The 18,574-nt window shown below is 33.6% G+C and overlaps 1 protein-coding gene across 5 annotated transcripts in view; it reads right to left on the bottom strand.

Moving 5' to 3' along the window:
* Positions 1 to 1,889: 1,889 nt before the first annotated feature.
* Positions 1,890 to 18,574, bottom strand: part of LOC148619377 (cyclic nucleotide-binding domain-containing protein 2-like) — a 43,422-nt gene continuing 26,737 nt past the window's right edge. For 3 of the 5 annotated variants that reach the window (XM_088579219.1, XM_088579217.1, XM_088579218.1), the window contains 8 exons: positions 14,098 to 14,158; positions 12,968 to 13,058; positions 11,817 to 11,962; positions 10,847 to 11,074; positions 9,238 to 9,319; positions 5,328 to 5,488; positions 3,358 to 3,492; positions 1,890 to 2,775 (listed from right to left, as the gene is read on the bottom strand). In XM_088579219.1, coding sequence (XP_088435345.1) covers positions 2,596 to 2,775; positions 3,358 to 3,492; positions 5,328 to 5,488; positions 9,238 to 9,319; positions 10,847 to 11,074; positions 11,817 to 11,962; positions 12,968 to 13,058; positions 14,098 to 14,158 — 1,084 coding nt within the window. In that variant the 3' untranslated portion in view covers positions 1,890 to 2,595. Of the gene's footprint in view, positions 2,776 to 3,357; positions 3,493 to 3,540; positions 3,623 to 5,327; positions 5,489 to 9,237; positions 9,320 to 10,846; positions 11,075 to 11,816; positions 11,963 to 12,967; positions 13,059 to 14,097; positions 14,159 to 18,574 lie in introns of those variants that run through there. The other 2 variants (XM_088579220.1, XM_088579221.1) reach the window with 2 other exon arrangements.

The raw sequence follows: 18,574 nt of genomic DNA, 5'->3' as shown, positions 1-18,574 counted from the left end.
TAAAAATGTTTTTCACTAAATTTTACAGATTGAGCCAATGTTATTTGGTGGTCTATCTGCAGGGAAAACATGTTTTTCATGGATGGTGGAAAGTGTCTCTACAATGGTAGGATCTAAATGATGTCGCTTTCGAACGCACGGACCTTGCGAGAACCTTAATTCATTTATGAATTGTGGATCTTACCCAGACAGAGTGTTGATTGGTTCTTTTTTGCATAGTCCTCTACAGCATTCATTGGACAATTAATGTTAAAATTCAATTAATTAATTTCGATTCACAGAATTTAGTTCCTTAGGTTATTATATTACCAAGGCAAATATTTTCCATGTAATATGAATGGAGAAATCATCAGGTTTTGATTTGTGTTCATCAATGCTTAGTTCCTATAATACGCGTTTATAACTAAATATATGAGATGCAATCGTAGAGGTGGACTTATTAGAAATGAGGATAGACTTTTTCTTGAAATTTGAATTTCTTTTATACTAGTATCGTTTTGTTGGATATCACCGAGATTAACATTATATTTGCTAACAAAGAAGAACGACAGATAAGGGCGATGATCCTGTTGGTCTGTTTGTAGATCAATTGATTGATTAGAAAACAGTCAATGATGACCAATGTACAGCACCACGTCAACTAATTTGTATACATATAAAGACAGGTCAGTATCTGAAGTATGTATGCAGGTAATGTACAAATTATGAAACAATGAAAGAATTAATTAGTAAATAAGTGCGAATAATATGTAAAGTCTCATTAGCTTTTGTATGTGATGTAGTGTTTGTATAGATATACCACGTTGATACTGGGACCAGTTTTCTAGGGGTAGGGTAATATTTAAAAAAAAAATTGAAAATTCTTTCTTGAAAATTAGTTTTGGTGGTTTATTAATGTAGAAAATAAAATTTAGTCACGCAATAAATTGTAGAGTCGAATTTATGCAAATTTTCGCGGGAGTCGAAATTCCCATATTTTTGGAATTAAAAAAATATATTCTGACTACGAAAATCGCCACAAGAGTCCCAGGTGTATCAATTGTGATGATATTGAACGTAAATAACAAATAAGTTATTTTTAGTATAGAATGAACACTCTAGGGTGACTGGATAGATTACCCAAGTGTATTTCGTTCAGCATTTTTCTAGTCGGCGTTGTGACGTCTATTTTGCCTTTTACGGATTGATTTGAAGTTTACACCGGATCGAAAAGTTTCGGGGTCACACATCATCATGAATTTTTTGTCCACATCACGTAAAGAAGAAATCACTGCACGTAAAGAAAAGAAAATGCACATAAAGTATTTAGAGATCGACATAACGTAAAGATGAAACGACCTCACGTTATAAGAAAACCACTGCACGTAAGAGATAAATCCACATAACGTAAATATATGCTGACATAACGTAAAGACAAAATTACAGAATGTAAAGACGAAATGACAGAACGTAAAGACGAAATGGCAGAACGTAAAGACAAAACGACATAATTTAAAGATGTTCCTGCATAACGTAAATACAAAATGACCACATGTAATTATAAAACCACAGCAAGTACTATAAAGTTGACAAAACGTAAACAAATGTGTATCTCATCAGATAGTTTAGGCGTTCCATACGTTGGGGTATAAAATTTGTATAATGGCGATGGACGTTACTTCTTTCCTGCCTATTTGTTTTGTCAAAGATATTCATCACATTCACATCATATTACCATGGAAAAACCTTCACTATTTATTTTGTCATCACAATGATACTCAAGCAGTTTCCAAATTACTGATTTAGTACATTATACTGCTACTGTGCGAGTATGCTTGTAATTAAACGTCAATACAGAGTGTAAGAAGAGAATAATAAGTACTACATAAAAGGATTAAGCAGACGATGGATATTAATAATGTTTCTTTATTTAGTCATTTTATAAACTAACGAAGGATAGACGATTTTCAATATGAAAAGCTACAAGACAAATGATTAGATTATTCACCTGGTATCAATGGAAATCCATTTTTTTTTAAACAAGCAATCTGCTGCCGAGACATTTTATACTGGAAGCGGTAAATAAGATAAAGAATGATTAACCACGTCTCGAGTAGATGCTATCAAAGAATTACATAATTACTTGCATAAAATGAAATATGCTACTCGGTTGCTATGAACAATACCTTTAAATACTCCAAGGAGGACTTGTTGACCGATATCTCTACTAGGTTAGACTGTATTTATTTTCCTTTTTATTAGATGAAGCAACAGACGAAAAAAAACTATCGATACAGATTGATCAAGACAATTGATGTGCAATGGACAATGATACCATTACAATCCGTTGCCATTACAACTAATCACTGCATAATAACTGTCTAGATTACGTACGGTTCGTGTAAACAAATTCTACTTTTATCTTGAAACTATTTGTCACAATTCAATAGCGTAGCTGAGGTATCCATGAACCACTTATGCATATTGCTCGAAATAAAATCATTCCGAACATGTTTTAATCAATAAAACTATGAACTCATTTCTTAGTTCAATGTTCTGTAGAACACTTTCTATATGTATAAACTGTTGCTACTATATAACCAAAATATGAAAGTATCATACTGGTCTAAAAGATACGGTTGGCCCATGTAAGTACTGCAAACATTGCTTTCTGTTTTCTCTTCTGTAGCTTATGTCCTTTACCAGTGAGTTGTACATTTGTTTTCTGTGTGAAGTCCAGTTTACATATTCTTGCAAACGCTTTTGTAAATCGTCCTCGTTTGGAAATGGAGATTCCTAACGAAAGAAAATATCATATTTAATTGATTCGCATATGACTCCAGTAGACACCACAGATGAACAAACAAATAAATGTGTGAGCCAATGCCCATTATGGACACCCCTCCATCCAAATATTAGTATATGGTAAAAATATAAACCCAGTGGTCAAACTTGAAATTGATATCACATAAGCCCAAACACAAAAGCCTTTATGAATCATGAGTCAAAAAAGACACGTACTTGCAGTATAAAAAAACTGTAACAAAATTAAATATGTTGGTCACCCGGACGGAAAAAGGGTAAAATACTAGTAGTCTACCCCATTCCTTCGGATCAGGGTGCACTAATAATTGTTAACATCGTTTAACAACTAATTAATCCATCCTAAATTAGATTGAATTGGGGAGAAGAATTCTTTTTGTTATGTTTCTCAAAATCAAGGGATATATTATATCTAAATATACCAAGTTATCAAGACAAATATCAAACGACAAATATTGCTTCTTATCATCCGGGATGGATTAAAATCACAGAAATATTAATAGAAATGTCATTCGGATAGTGAAACAATCTTTTTTATTTATAATTTTTACTTACAATTTTGTTCAGGTTTTGTCTTGCTTTGTCGTTGCACTTTTCAAGGAAGAATTTCTTTGAGATCATGATACATTCTGCACCATTACTGATGAGTATCAGACTTGGTTGTTCTGAGTAAAGAGCAGATGTCAGACCCTATAATGATAGTGTTACATATTTAAGAAAACTATACACTTTGATGAGTCATGTACCTTGAATCTTTAAAAACCAAAATCTTCAAATACAGCTTGTTTCATGTACACAAGAATCTGGCGCAGAATCTATTCTGCGAAAAAGGAAATGAATATCACAATATTATAAACAAAATTAATGAAACAAACATACTAAAAGAACTACCATGCAAGGTTAGACCGATTAAGGTTCTCGAACAGATAGACGGTTTCATTTATTCTTGGGCTTTAACTGTTATTTGGAGCTCGACGTTTTGGTGTTGATCGATAGTTCAGAGAGCGTTTCTATATGATTTAAATAATCAAATTCGCAAAAATTCGTTAAATATGTTTAAAAAAACTGGTTCATTTCACTAATTACTCTAAGCGTATTAAACGCGAATTGTACGTAAAGATAACAATAGAAAATTGGTTGGCAGAGTTTTTCCGGAAATTACAGTTTCCATTTCAATGTATTTAACAAAGTCAACCCATATTTCTACTTGTTTAGGAAAAGTAGAAAACAAAGTAGAAGAACACATTATTCTTCGTTTAATAATACTTATATTTAAAAAGCATTGGCGACAAACACATTACATTCGTATCTTCCCTATTTTACATTTAGAGCACGTGACACAATCAACTCGGCCAATGCTTCTAAAAAAGCTGGATATCCAATCAATTAAAATAATAAAAAGGCATTATTTAAACGCGAAATTCGTAAACAAACCAATGTTTTATGCGTTAAGTAAATGGATATCTTTTCTAGTTTTAAAGAAAGATTAGAAAATGAAAAATATATACAAAAATAGTATTATGTGTACGTCGTCAAGTATGATGTAACAACAGATCACACTATTTATGAGGAAATATTTAGGTTTTCCTAGTAAAATAAATCATATTTAATGCTGCATTAAAAGTATGTACATTGTGTTAAAATAAGAAACAAAAACACCCAACAGAGTTGTCTATTAAACATTTTTGTTGTTTTTATGTAAATTTGTATCATAATAAAATATAGAGAACGAAGATTTCAAGCAGAATATAGAAGGTAGTATTAAAAATACCAATTATATATAAATGGTAAGAATGTCATGATGAGAAAATAAAATGAAACAGAAAAAATATCACAAAATTAATATGTAACAACTGAATACACAATAAAATGAAGGGGGCACATCTCGTTCATACAAATCATAACATCAAGAATGCACTAATGATAAGTGTTTGTTTCTGCTTAGATTTTCCACACTGTGCTCTATTTTTAAAAGAAAAAAATATTCATCCGTCGGGTGTGACCTGAATTATTTTTAACCTTTTTTGGGGTCTGTAGTTTTGTTTTCTAATGATTATAGTCCGTCAAGTCGGGCAAGACGACAAAACTTCTATTCAGCTGTTAGAGAGCAGTTACGGACTAGCAGATGTCTCATCCCACAAAGTATGTTTCGCATCAGGAAAATCTTAAAACCATCCAAATGGAAAAATACAATTGCAGCTGAAAAACGGCATCATGTTTTTAAGAATTTGTACAAGTTTTTTCATCAAATAGGACTGGGGACGGACGACAAAATGGACATCATGATAATATTAGTAATAATAGTAAACTCGTGCAAATAAAAGTATGTAAAAAAGTATTGCAAGATGTACCATTCATAAAAACAGAAGAAAAAAACATTGAGACCGTAAATTTGCCTTGCATTTATTTTTAACAATGTCAGGATTTACAGCAACATCTCAATAAGACGGTTAAGTATAAGATCCCACCACTAAAAATGAAAAATTCTTTTCTGTTTAAATACCAGACAACGAATGCATACTCACAAAGTATTGGCCTCGCTCGAGAACACACAGTTCAATGAAGGCAGGATGGACTTCTTCATCATCATCAGAATCATCATCTTTTCCTTTTTTCCTATTGTCCTCGAACTCGTCTGCTATTGTTTTACGACCTTGACCCATAGTTGTTTCAGCTTGCCTTATTTCTAAAACATAAAAGAATATCAGTTCAGAAATTTTATGTGCCCCGATACAGTTTTGATGTGATGTGTTTATGCCTGATACTGGTACTAATATCTCTATTATATATATATCTGTTACTGGTACTGATTTTATATTTCTATACCTGTCACAAGTGCTAATTTGAAATATCTATCTTATGTCTCCTGGTACCGATTTTATATGTTTACGACTGCCATAGGTACTTTTTTATATCTCGATCTCTATATCTGCCCAATGGCCTGATTTGATGTGTCTATTTCTGCCACTGGTACCGGTTTAAAGTTTCTATGCCACTGGTATTGATTTTAAGTGTCCAGGTCTGCCATTGGAACTAATTTATACCTCTATATCTGCCCCAAGTGTTGATTTATATTTCTATCTCTATGTACACAGGTACTGACAATATTTTTATGTCTGCTAATAGTGCTAATACCATATCTCTTCATCTACCACTGGTACTAACTTGTTACGCCTGTTATGTGTCTCTCAGTGGTGCTGATTTTATATCTTTATTTCTGCTACTGGCACTGATTTGACGTCTATATCTGCAACTGATACTAAATGTATATGTCTGTCTATTGTGATGATTTTATATCCCTTTGTCTGCCACTGGTACTGATCTGCTACGTCTATGTCTGATACTGGTATTGATTTATATTTCTATATCTGCTAATGGGTCTCATTTGATGCCTATGTCTACCACTGCTTCTGATTTGCTACGTTTGTGTCTGCTACTAAGACTGGTTTGATGCTTATGTCTTAAAGTTTTAAGTAGGTCAGTGAGTGCCAAGGCAACATCGGTTTTCAAAGACTCCGAGGTAGCAAAAACATTGTCTACTAAAGCCAGACAAAGCCATAAACAACATTGTTTTTGTCTGCAAAACGTTTTACATCAAATGTTTATTATCAGAGGTAGGCGTAGAAAATAATAGCAGTGATAAGACCTATACTGCTACCACACTCTCCAAAGAAGAGATTGTGGAAAACCATAAATCTGTGCTATCCTCTTTTGGTCTCTCTACCAAGGACGATGATTGTGATTTACCGTCTATGTACTGGATTCCTAAACTCCACAAGAATCCATACAAACAACGTTTCATAGCTGGATCTGCAAAATGTACCACCAAACCTCTTTCAAATATTTTAACTTCTATACTCACGACTGTCAAAAAGGGTCTGCAGTCCTACCACAAGACTTGTTACTCCCGTAGTGGTATTAATTCAATATAGATCCTAAAAATTCGAAAGATCTTTTGGAGACAATCTGTTCAAGACTATTATCTGAATATAACATTAAAACCTATGATTTTTTAACACTGTATACTTCTATTCCCCATACTCAGTTAAAATCCCGACTTAAAACATTATACATCATTGGTTTTTTTTTTTCAAAAAAGATGGTACACCTAGATACAAATATATAGTTCTTGATAGATATTCCTCATACTTTGTAAGAAAAAATTCCAAATTATCTTCCAAATATACAGAGGAAGATGTTTACGAAATGCTGGAATTTTCAATCGACAACATATTTGTACAGTGTGGTGGATGTATTTTTCAACAAACGGTCGGCATTCCAATGGGAACAAATTGTGCTCCTTTATTTGCTGACCTATTCCTTCACTCTTATGAGGCTGACTTTATAACTGATTTGATCCGAAAGAAATAATATCGTTTGGCTAGATCCTTTAATCTCAGTTTCCGCTATATAAATGACGTATTATCTTCATGTTTGTTTGTTGGGGTTTAACGCCTGAGAAGCAATATTTCAGCTATATTCAGGCGATGAACATGAAGTGGATGATAAAATAACATGAAATGATGATAAAATGAAAAATGGGATGGGTCACAAGGATAATGGGCTCGACAAATTTTGATTGCCACTGGAAATAGGGGGAGGTGGGTAGGGTCGGGCAATTTAGCCTTCTGTGGCAGAGCCTTATGGTTCCTACTCCGGGAGAATACCATAGTAGGGTTCTTTAACGTGCGAGGAACGTGGCATTTTTGCCCAACACGGTGCACCACTATGGTTTGCGGTCAGGTTTTCTGTATTATAGCCTGACAACCCCAGCATGTAACACATCAGGGGTACCCCATTCCACCACCTGGGGCACACAGCCCAGTTGCTCTGTGGGCAGAGCTCCCTAGCCCCCGGCTAGGCTTCTGAGCACTTTTTAGTCGCCTTTTACGACAAGCTTAGCACTGCTGCAGGCCTATTCCTTTGACACCGGGACCTGCACGGGCCCGTATTATCTTAAAACAATCCTAATTTCGGGGATTTGATACATCGCATCTACCCCAAAGAACTTGAGATAAAGGATACTACAGACACTGTGAAGTCAGCCTCATATCTTGACCTACCTACCACTTATAAATCGATGGTAAAGGAAAACTATTGACCAAACTTTACGACAAACGTGATGACTTTTCATTCAGAATTATCAACTTTTCTTTCATCTGTGGCAACATCCCTTCAGCACCTGCGTATGGAGTGTTCCATATCACAACTCATACGTTATGCCAGAGCTTGCCGGTAGCTTTTAGTATCGCACTAGAACTCTAACAAATAGGCTTCTGGAACAGGGTTATGTTGCTACAAGATTGAAGTCATCATTACAAAAGTTTTTATGGTCGTCATCATGAACTCGTGGATCGTTATGGTGTATCCATCTGCACCATGAAAACTGATTTATTTAACGGGTCATAGTTTTCCTTTCCTCGTTTGTCTACCCCGGACTTGACTTTTTATGAGCAACTCGGTGGATGTTTCTAGAAAAGCAGAGGACGCTTACCCTACCAGTGCATCTGGTCCATGCTCCCAGTTTTTAGTGCTGTCCGAGTTGCTCATTTGCTTTTGTTACTTTGTATGTAAGATTTGAGTTACTTTGTGTTCTTTGTTGTGTATGTCTGTTGTCCCTGGAATGCATTCTTTTGATTACCGCTATAATCTTGGTTCTCTTGATTACTCTGCTACTGACACTGATTTAATGTCTATATCTGCCAGTGGTACTGATATGATATGGCTGTGTCTGCTACTGGGACTGATTTTATGTCTTTTTAGCACAAGAACTAGTTTATTTCCTTCGTCATAGTTTAATTCCTCTGACACTGATGCTCATAATATAAACATTAATAAGAAATCATATAACACTTACACTACCGGTCAATGCAACCGAAGTAAGTCCAAACTATTCATTCATTACATAATTTACAACGTGTCCTAAATGATTCTTTATTCTTTTTGATGTTTCTACCTTTGTTTTCGTTGTCCGTCTTTCGACATTAAACAGTTAAGGATATTCTTACTTTTCTAAAATTTGATAACAATTTCGAGTTTTTTAAATAAAAACGTAAAAAGTATTCATTTAAAAAAAAAGGCATTATTCATGCATTAAAATGTTATATCATAAGTTTGCCGGGTGTATTTTGTTCTTGATTCAGTTCGCTAATTTCATATCATCGTCATTTAAACAGACTCTACAAACATTGGCATTAAAACCGTGTATCTCGGACAAATTGAGATTATCATATTAAAACAGGAATGAAATGAAACATTACCACGAAAATTGATTTTTTTTTTCGATATGATTGTCACATGAAGCTACAAGACACTTGAAAAGACAAGGAGAAATAATCTTGTTCAGTCAAACTGAGACAATGTTTAGTACATTTAGAAAGGCAAGGGATTTATCTGAACGTTTATTTGATAGCATAATTCTGGAGTATTAAGTACCTTTCTCTTCTTCGTCAATCAATATCGATGTTGTACTTGCTGTACTACTCCGTCTTCTAGATGGTGTAGCAAGATAAGCTCCCTAAATATAATAAAGTATTTCAAATGTGTAGTAAAATCGAGATTTAAATTTTGCTGTAAAAATAGACAACTTTCGCAGTTTAATATACCATTTTTCAAAACAAAGCAACTAGCTATTCTTATATACTGCCTCTGAGGACTTTTAACAATATTTTTGTATCTTTTACTTCCTGCTATAGAATCTTCAATATCGAACATAAAAATGTTTTGTTAATAACAAAGAACTTCATTTGTCGAATCTTATTATTAACGTCTTGTAAAAGCCTTTCATCGCTTTCACGAAATTTAACCAGAAGTGGTTAGAAGTAAGTAAATTAAGTCATTGTCTGTTGCTCGATATCAAACATTTGACAAATGACTCACGAAAGTGCCTCTGTTCAGGCATTAATTCATTTATCAGATTGTTATAGATAAAGTCGTTTATTCTATAAACATATGTGTAGACTTTTACCTTATATCTTCTAAATTATAATACAGTAAACGTATAAGATAACAACAAGGGGGAAACAGTATAGATGGTTTTAAGATATAGATGGCACAATGTTACTGTCAAATTTTTATCAGTACATGATATCGCAGTATGTGATGATATAAGTCTTTCGATTTTATATGACTATAGGAAAAACTTAAACTAATATTTTAACATCTTTCAATCGTATATGGATATTTCTGTAAAATAATACCCCACATTTTAATATGTATTACTTTTTTCATGGTTCAACAATTAAGTTGTAACACATATATCAGTTTACGTTATGTTTTCTTTATTGATAAATTTTCTTGGTAACTTCGATACGTTGTCAAAGGCCTTGAGCATCATCTTATGGTCATTGTGGTTAAATCATTACGTTGTTCCAATTACCAACGCAGTCCGTTCTCTATTCCCACTGGACGTGACGGGAGGCTCTTAATGTGTTTCAAGATAACATCATATGCACCGTTGTAATCGGTCCATGCTCCACAATTCCCTTTTCGAATTATTTCATTTTAGTTCATAACTAGAAATACTCCTCCGCTTCAAATGGATTTAAATGTAAAACCTTTAAATTTGATTATCTCCCATTTGAGACATCCAACGAAAATAATGTTCTTTCATGCACGTCTACATATGATACACGAACTTCTCATAGAATAACATAAAAATTCCTTGAGCAGTTTAGGAGATGCGCTTACGAAATATAAACATGTGAAATCTTTAATATGAATTATCTCTCTTTGGAGTCCTCCGACAGTAAATATATTCCTTCATGCACTCTTAAATATGATGTACGACCTTCTTTTGAAATTTTATCGAAATCTCTTACGCGGTTTGGGATGAATTGCGCTTACAAGGAATGTGGACAGACGGACGAACAGATAGACAGACAAGGTGATTCCTATATACCTCTAAACTTTGTTTGCGGGGGAAATAATGAGTTACCTTTGAAATTGCTGTCTTTTATATATATTGGTTAGAACTTATTGAAGTTCTAAAATATTCTAACCGTTATTTTACACTGCGAAATTTTCTTTCTAACGTATACGTTACCTTTGACGTTCTCCGAACTTTAGAAGACTCAGATATCGGAGTATCCTCATCGGAATGCTGACCAGTAGGATTCTGGTTAATTAAGTGTGTATTTTCATTAAGTGGAGGGAGAATAAAGGCCTGAGACTTTCGTCGCACTATTCTGGATTTGTATTCATTGAGTACATCATCATAGTCGACGACACCTAACCTCTCTAAAGGATTGTATAAACCTGGTAATGTCTTGTCCTAAATACCGACGGAAATATTCTTATTTATCTGTTACATATTCATTCCAAAACATAACACAAGCAAGAGGATAGTATCTCAAATGAAAACTTGATACCATAACAACTTTTAATGTCTGCTCAAACTCCAAGTATTGAGACATTTGAAAAAGGAAAACATTTCTAACAATAAGAAACGTCAAATTAATATAACATTAAAGCATATCATTTTGAATAGAATAGCTGCTTCTGTAGAAACGAATACCTTCAAAATTAATGGTTTAATTTAAATAATTACTAGTATATAATAATAGTTTGCATTCTGGTGTTTCAGTTTTTTTTTTTGTTTTTTCTGACGACAAACCGTCTTAAACAAGAAAACGGCTGTAGTCTTTGTGTGTCTCTATTTGTATCTTATTATATTTCCATCATATCTTTTTTGCGTTTTCAATTGTATGGATCATTATTGAACTGGAGAGAGGTAAAGTCATATGCTTTGTTACTGTCTTTATTCAATTTGTTCTTTGGTACAATTTCAAACAAATTCTTCACACAGGGAAAAGTTTAAAATGGAACTTAAATTCTGACAATTGATTGTAAAAAGATTTCTAAAAAAAACTGTACTGTTAAGTGCGATATTGCTGTTAGAATGGGAAGGAATGCGAACATGGAAGCTTGTTGTTTTATCAAAAGCATAATAGTACAAGTGGAATGTGTAGTTTGTTCAATGTATAACACAAGCTATACAGAGGTTATATATTTACCAAGAACCGCTCCATTTCGAATTGGTTTTTAAAGAAACGTTTCTCCTTCCTCTGCTTACATTTTTTGCCATCTTTGTCAGTTTTAGACCGATATTGCCATGTCTCAAATATTTCCCTTTTTCGACAAATCCTTTCTTCTTTCAGATCTAAAGAAATATAATTCTTCATATATAAATACAATGGATTCTTTCTTACAAATATGTAATATCGTCAGGGTTGAGAGACTCAGGTTAGAGAAATAAGAACGATAAATGTGATTACCCTCCAAGTTACAAATATATAGTAATTTGCAGATTCTTGTCTGTTCATTTGTTAAAATTGCGTCTGTATCATTGACTAAACACAAGGAATGGTAGTTGGGTAAGAATAGCTAATAGAGTAAAAATAATTGTGCGCAGTGCATGCAATTCTTTTTGGTACTAAGGCCGCCTTATTGATATCAAATAAAAGTTTGTTTTTGCCTACAAAAACATATGTTTCTCCCCGTTACAATATACGACTGGGTATAATTCCAACAATATTAAGTGGATCGTTAATTCCTGTTAATGTGCACTGCACAACTACATACAATGTCTAAACTACCTACAAAGTTTCATGCAGTAGTTTCCGGGGAGTTTGACTGACAGTGAGACAGACGAACCGGGCAAAAACAATATGTTTCATTTCAAAGTAAGTGGAGACATAGTTAATATAAATATTGAAAAGGAGATTATTTCAACGGTTACTTCAATCAATTCCATCAGTGATTCATGTACTGCTATTCTACAGAATGTCACATGGAATGACATATAACATAACTCAAATAAGACACCAAGTTGTTGAGACAAACTGATTATAAAAATGACCAGCTAGTTTTCCTTACTTAATTGAGTCATTTATCAACTAATGATCTGTTTAACTGTGAACAAAAATTGTTCAAATGTCAACTAGTTATAATGTAAATAATTAGACGGTGGTATATGTAATAAACATTAAGAGAAGTGGAGAAGACAATTTCTATAAACTTTTTTAAAAAAGTTGTTGTATAATCTATTTACAAAAGTAGAAGTGAAATGATGCGTTTTGTCTATGCAGAATAATTTTGCAGTGTTGTTTTAAGTTGTCATCCCATATCGTTCCTTGAACAGGTATTCGATTTAAAACAATATTACCTTTTGGTTGACTGACATTTTCTTGGGTTCGAGGACTTCCTGCATTCTGTGCTTTAACAGACTTTAGCTTTTTATAAACGGATAAACTCCCCTACAAAAGCACTATTTTAAGATCATACTTCCTTAAAATTTTATCTAGGGCATGCGATTAAAACCAAGTCATTGCATTATATGATTAAATAAAGCAATGTAGATACAAACTGTGCAACATCAAGCTATAACTGCGGCCATGCTTTTTAACAGATCAAAAATTCAAACGGTCATTTTTTGCAGGATACCATAAAAAACGAAAATACCGACTTTTCATTGAATTCTGTATAGTAGTTTCTAAGGAGAGGATTTTTGAAAGTAATAATATAAAAAACAGCAAAAACTTCCAAAAAGGCCAATAAATCTAATATGGGTCAAGAGATTTTCACCAAAATTTGACCACAGATAGATCTCATCATGCTGAATACTTTTATCCCATGTCACAATTTGGTTAAACCTAACCGTTTTGGAGATATATGCAAAAATCTGCTGTTTGACCTCTATGATCTATTTTTAGTAACGGCCGTCTAACCAAACAAAAATCCAAACGTTTATTTTGTGCAGGATACCATAAAAACAAAAATACCGACTTTCATTGAATTCTGTAAAGTAGTTTCTGAGGAGAGGATTATTGAAAGTACTCACGTAGAAAAAGGCAAAAAACATCCAAAAAGGGCAGTAACTCCACAGATAGATCTCACTATGCTAAATACTTTTACCCCACGTCAGAATTTGATTAAACCTGTTTTGGAGATATTTTCAAAAATCTGCTGTCTGAGCCCTATGTTCTATTTTTCGTAACGGCAGCCATGCTTTTTATCAAATCAAAAATCCAAACGGTAATTTTTTTGCAGGATACTCTAAGGAAAAACCATCTTAAGTTTCATCTAAATTCATTCAGTAATTTCAGAGATGTTTGAAGAAATTGTTAACGAAGACGACGACTGTCACCAAGTGATGGCAATAGCTCACATGGCTTACGGCCAAAATGGAAAGAAAAAAGCAAGAATTTGATACATTAGAACTTACATTACTATGAATATCTCATCTTTCTGATATATATAAAATAATTGACTTAAAAAAAATCATATTATACGTACAGACTTGACAATGTATATCCAATCAGATCGGTTACTGTCCCTTACTAATACCTGCCCTCGGCTAAACAAAATAAAAAGGACACGAATTCAAGAACAATATTTAGTTTATTGCCGTTATTGCTTCTACCTTATCTACTACACATATTTTGTAAATCCTGGAAAAATTATTCACAATCGACCTAAGCCGACAGAATAAACATTCGTAATGTAAGCCAATGTCGCCCTTCTCTGGGTCACCCGCCCACTTTTGGACAAAAAATTGCGATAAAAAAATTATGTTTCATTTTTTCGCCAAATGAAATTCTAAAATATAAAGCCTATGCCTCGACCATCGATCTTTTGCTGTTGACATCATTTTCGGTCCGCTGAATTTGCTACACCGCCTTCTTATGGGGATTTTCATTGTAAACTTGTTTCCATCGTGGTCGTCTTCCTCGCAACATCAAATTTGCATAATTTCTTTTCGTTTTTTTTCGGTAAAAACAGTAGACCAATCAAATCGACTTACCTGTATTAACAATTTAAATATATGATAGAGTTTTCCCAGAGAAGATGTGTTGAACCGCAACTCAATGGAAAACCTGAACGATACATACTATCTGTGCCTATACTTATAACTGGTTATACCTGTATGGCCTTATTATATATGACAGAGTTTTCCCAGAGAAGATGTTTTGAACTGCAACTCAATGGAAAACCTGAACGATACATACTATCTGTGCCTATACTTATAACTGGTTATACCTGTATGGCCTTGTTACCTTTAGCATGTGCTAATGGACGTATAGGGTTTTCTCTCTCGCTCAAAGTATTTCAGTATGCAGTATTTAAAAAAAAATAGATTAATCATTTAAGGTGTTAAAGGTGCTTTACGGTTAAAAAAACACACTAAAGTTAGATGTGCGATATAATATAGATCATAGTATGGAAGATACTTTTATTAAATTTTCAATTATGCATAATGAGAATTTACATGTAGGTGCATCCCATTTGGGGCCTTACAAGGTGTATTTGTAGAAACCCAATTTGTGTTGAATATTTAGTTTAAGTAACAGTGTGGGATTTTACATGGTTGACCAAGGTTCAAATGACTTTTTAAGAAAACTCAGTCCTTGAGTTTTCAAAAGTTCAAGTCAATGATACAGAATGCATGATGAATCGAACTATAACAAAAACGGACCTCAGCGGAATTGGACAAATATATTTAATTTTTAAGCTTACTCATTATTTAAGGATAAAAAATTAAAAAAGGATTTTTTACTAGATTTGCAATTACCGGTACTATACATGTAGTATTCTTATTGGTTTGAAATTATAAATTGAAAATAGATTTTTGGGAGTGATTTTCTACAGTGAGTGTATACATATGTGTAATATAAAGTCCCTATTTTCTAGTAGCATATTCTGTTTTATTTAAAACTAACTAAATGAAGGGAATTTTAACATCCTTGACTTTTTAGAATTGTAAAATACCCCTTGGAATGAAAGAATATTAATACTGTCTGACCAGGGATTTAAATTTACAGGTACTCCCACTATTATACACTCCCTATTTCCTCAATCCTCAATTGTAATTATTTGACAAAACGTTTTACATCAAATGTTTATTATCAGAGGTAGACGTAAAAAACAATAGCAGTGATAAGACCTATACTGCTACCACACTCTCCAAAGAAGAGATTGTGGAAAACCATAAATCTGTGCCATCCTCTTTTGGTCTCTCTGCCAAGGATGATGATTGTGATTTACCGTCTATGTACTGGATTCCTAAACTCCACAAGAATCCATACAAACAACGTTTCATAGCTGGATCTGCAAAATGTACCACCAAACTTCTTTCAAATATTTTAACTTCTATACTCACGACTGTCAAAGAGGGTCTGCAGTCCTACCACAACACTTGTTACTCCCGTAGTAGTATTAATTCAATGTGGATCCTGAAAAATTCGAAAAATCTTTTGGAGACAATCTGTTCAAGACTATTATCTGAATATAACATTAAAACCTATGATTTTTTAACACTGTATACTTCTATTCCCCATACTCAGTTAAAATCCAGACTTAAAAACATTATACATCGTTGTTTTTTTTTTTCAAAAAAGATGGTACACCTAGATACAAATATATAGTTCTTGGTAGAGATTCCTCATACTTTGTAAGAAATAATACCAAATCATCTTCCAAATATACAGAGGAAGATGTTTACAAAATGCTGAAATTTTTAATCGACAACATATTTGCCCAGTGCGGTGGTCGTGTTTTTCAACAAACGGTCGGCATTCCAATGGGAACAAATTGTGCTCCTTTACTTGCTGACCTATTCCTTCACTCTTATGAGGCTGACTTTATAACTGATTTGATCCGAAAGAAATAATATCGTTTGGCTAGATCCTTTAATCTCAGTTTCCGCTATATAGATTACGTATTATCTTTAAACAATACTAATTTCGGGGATTTGATACATCGCATCTACCCCAAAGAACTTGAGATAAAGGATACTACAGACACTGTAAGGTCAGTCTCATATCTTGACCTACACTTAGAAATCGATGGATGGTGAAGGAAAACTCTTGACCAAACTTTACGACAAACGTGATGACTTTTCATTCAGAATTATCAACTTTCCTTTCATCTGTGGCAACATCCCTTCAGCACCTGCGTATGGAGTGTTCATATCACAACTCATACATTATGCCAGAGCTTTCCGAAACTACGTAGAGTTTTTGTATCGCACTAGAACTCTAACAAATAGGCTTCTGGGACAGGGTTATGTTGCTACAAGATTGAAGTCATCATTACGGAAGTTTTATGGTCGTCATCATGAACTCGTGGATCGTTATGGTGTATCCACCTGCATCATGAAAACTGATTTATTCAACGGGTCATAGTTTTCCTTTCCTCGTTTGTCTACCCTGGACTCATTATGAGCAACTCGGCGGGTGTTTCTAGAAAAGCAGAGGACGCTTACCCTACCGGTGTACCTGGTCCATGCTCCCAGTTTTTTAGTGGAGCCCGAGTTGCTCATTAGCTTTTGTTACTTTGTGTGTATGATTTTAGTTACTTTGTGTTGTTTGTTGTGTATGTTTGTTTTCCATGTCTGGTCTTTGTCCCTGGATTGCATTCCTTTGATTACCGCTACAACCTTGGTTCCCTTGATTACTCTTTGAACACATGATTACATGTTTAAAGCTGTGACTTGTGAAATATCATATAGATTAGATGGTATGATTTCAACATAGAAGTGTATATTAGTAGATGACTGAACACAGAGAAGCATTTATATTATGTAACTTATACCAAGTAATAGTGGTTATGTTGTGTTAATGTTAAATCTGAATGATGACTGTATTATTATTTGACTGTAATAAAGGATGGAGATGAACAACAAGAGTTTTATATCCCTGTAACAACTGTGGAATTCCATGTACATGCAGAACTTTACAAAAAATCAGTAAATATTTATGCAAAAGAACACCCCTCATAAATGTCATTAATTTCTTAACAAATATTAAAGTTGTGAAGAGGGAAGTGAAAAATTCTGATAGAAATGGTCATAATTGTGAACTAGGGTGAGTATTTTTTTTTATTGCAATCCAGTCTCCAACCTTCATGACTTTAAAGAAAAAATAACTATTAATCTTTATGTGGATGATTATTTTTAAGTGAAAGTTGTATGTTTTGAAATAAAGTATCATGTATTAATTTCTCCGTTGAATTTTGGAGCTTCTGCCCTGTTTTGAAAATTCTGTTGTTTTTGTTCCAAGATGGGTTGCATTAAGCAAATATTAGATAAGTCTGTTAGAGGACACCCCGGTCAATATTATAGATTCTATACCTGATATGCCATTTTGCAGGGTTCTTTTTACAATAATTCAGAAACTTGCTTACATATATATGTGGATTGGTCATAATAGAAGCAACTTTTTATTTAATCTACATGGCACTAATTTGTCTATTTTGTGTAAAAATGCTGAAGCATCGAGTATGGTATCATTCAGAAGTATTCAAAACGCAAGAAAATTGTAAGGAATTTAATAAGCCAGACAATTTTCTTTATTTAATATTCCCTCCCTTCCTTTTTTTTGGTTTCAAAGGAAAAGAGGGTTTTGCACAAAATCTTTTCTTTTAAGTTTATAGTTGTTCGAAAACACTCAAAAGTTTGGGGAACGACCAATTTTATGCTGAAGGGAAGGGATGGCTAGCTGGCAGATTTTGGTAATAAATATTATGGCCTATACCTCCTAGAAAATAATTAAATATTCTTATCTCAGTCACTCAGATACTTTAGACGGTGAAATGGAAATAAACACTTAAGTAATTTAACCCTAGTGGCGTTGAAAATATAGTTCCTTACCCCCAAAATTTCAACAATGAAAAATATCCAGACCCACAAAATTTGTCAGCCTCCTACCCCGTGTCAAATGATCGCCCCTTAATCTACGGAACCAGTTTTGGGATGTGATGGGGTGGATTCTAT

This window comes from Perna viridis, chromosome 4, assembly GCF_037379345.1.
Source record: "Perna viridis isolate PV_CMFRI_1.1 ecotype Kerala chromosome 4, ASM3737934v1, whole genome shotgun sequence".
Taxonomy (NCBI): domain Eukaryota; kingdom Metazoa; phylum Mollusca; class Bivalvia; order Mytilida; family Mytilidae; genus Perna; species Perna viridis.
Note: the sequence above shows the minus strand (reverse complement) of the source record. Positions and strands in the feature narration are given on the sequence as shown.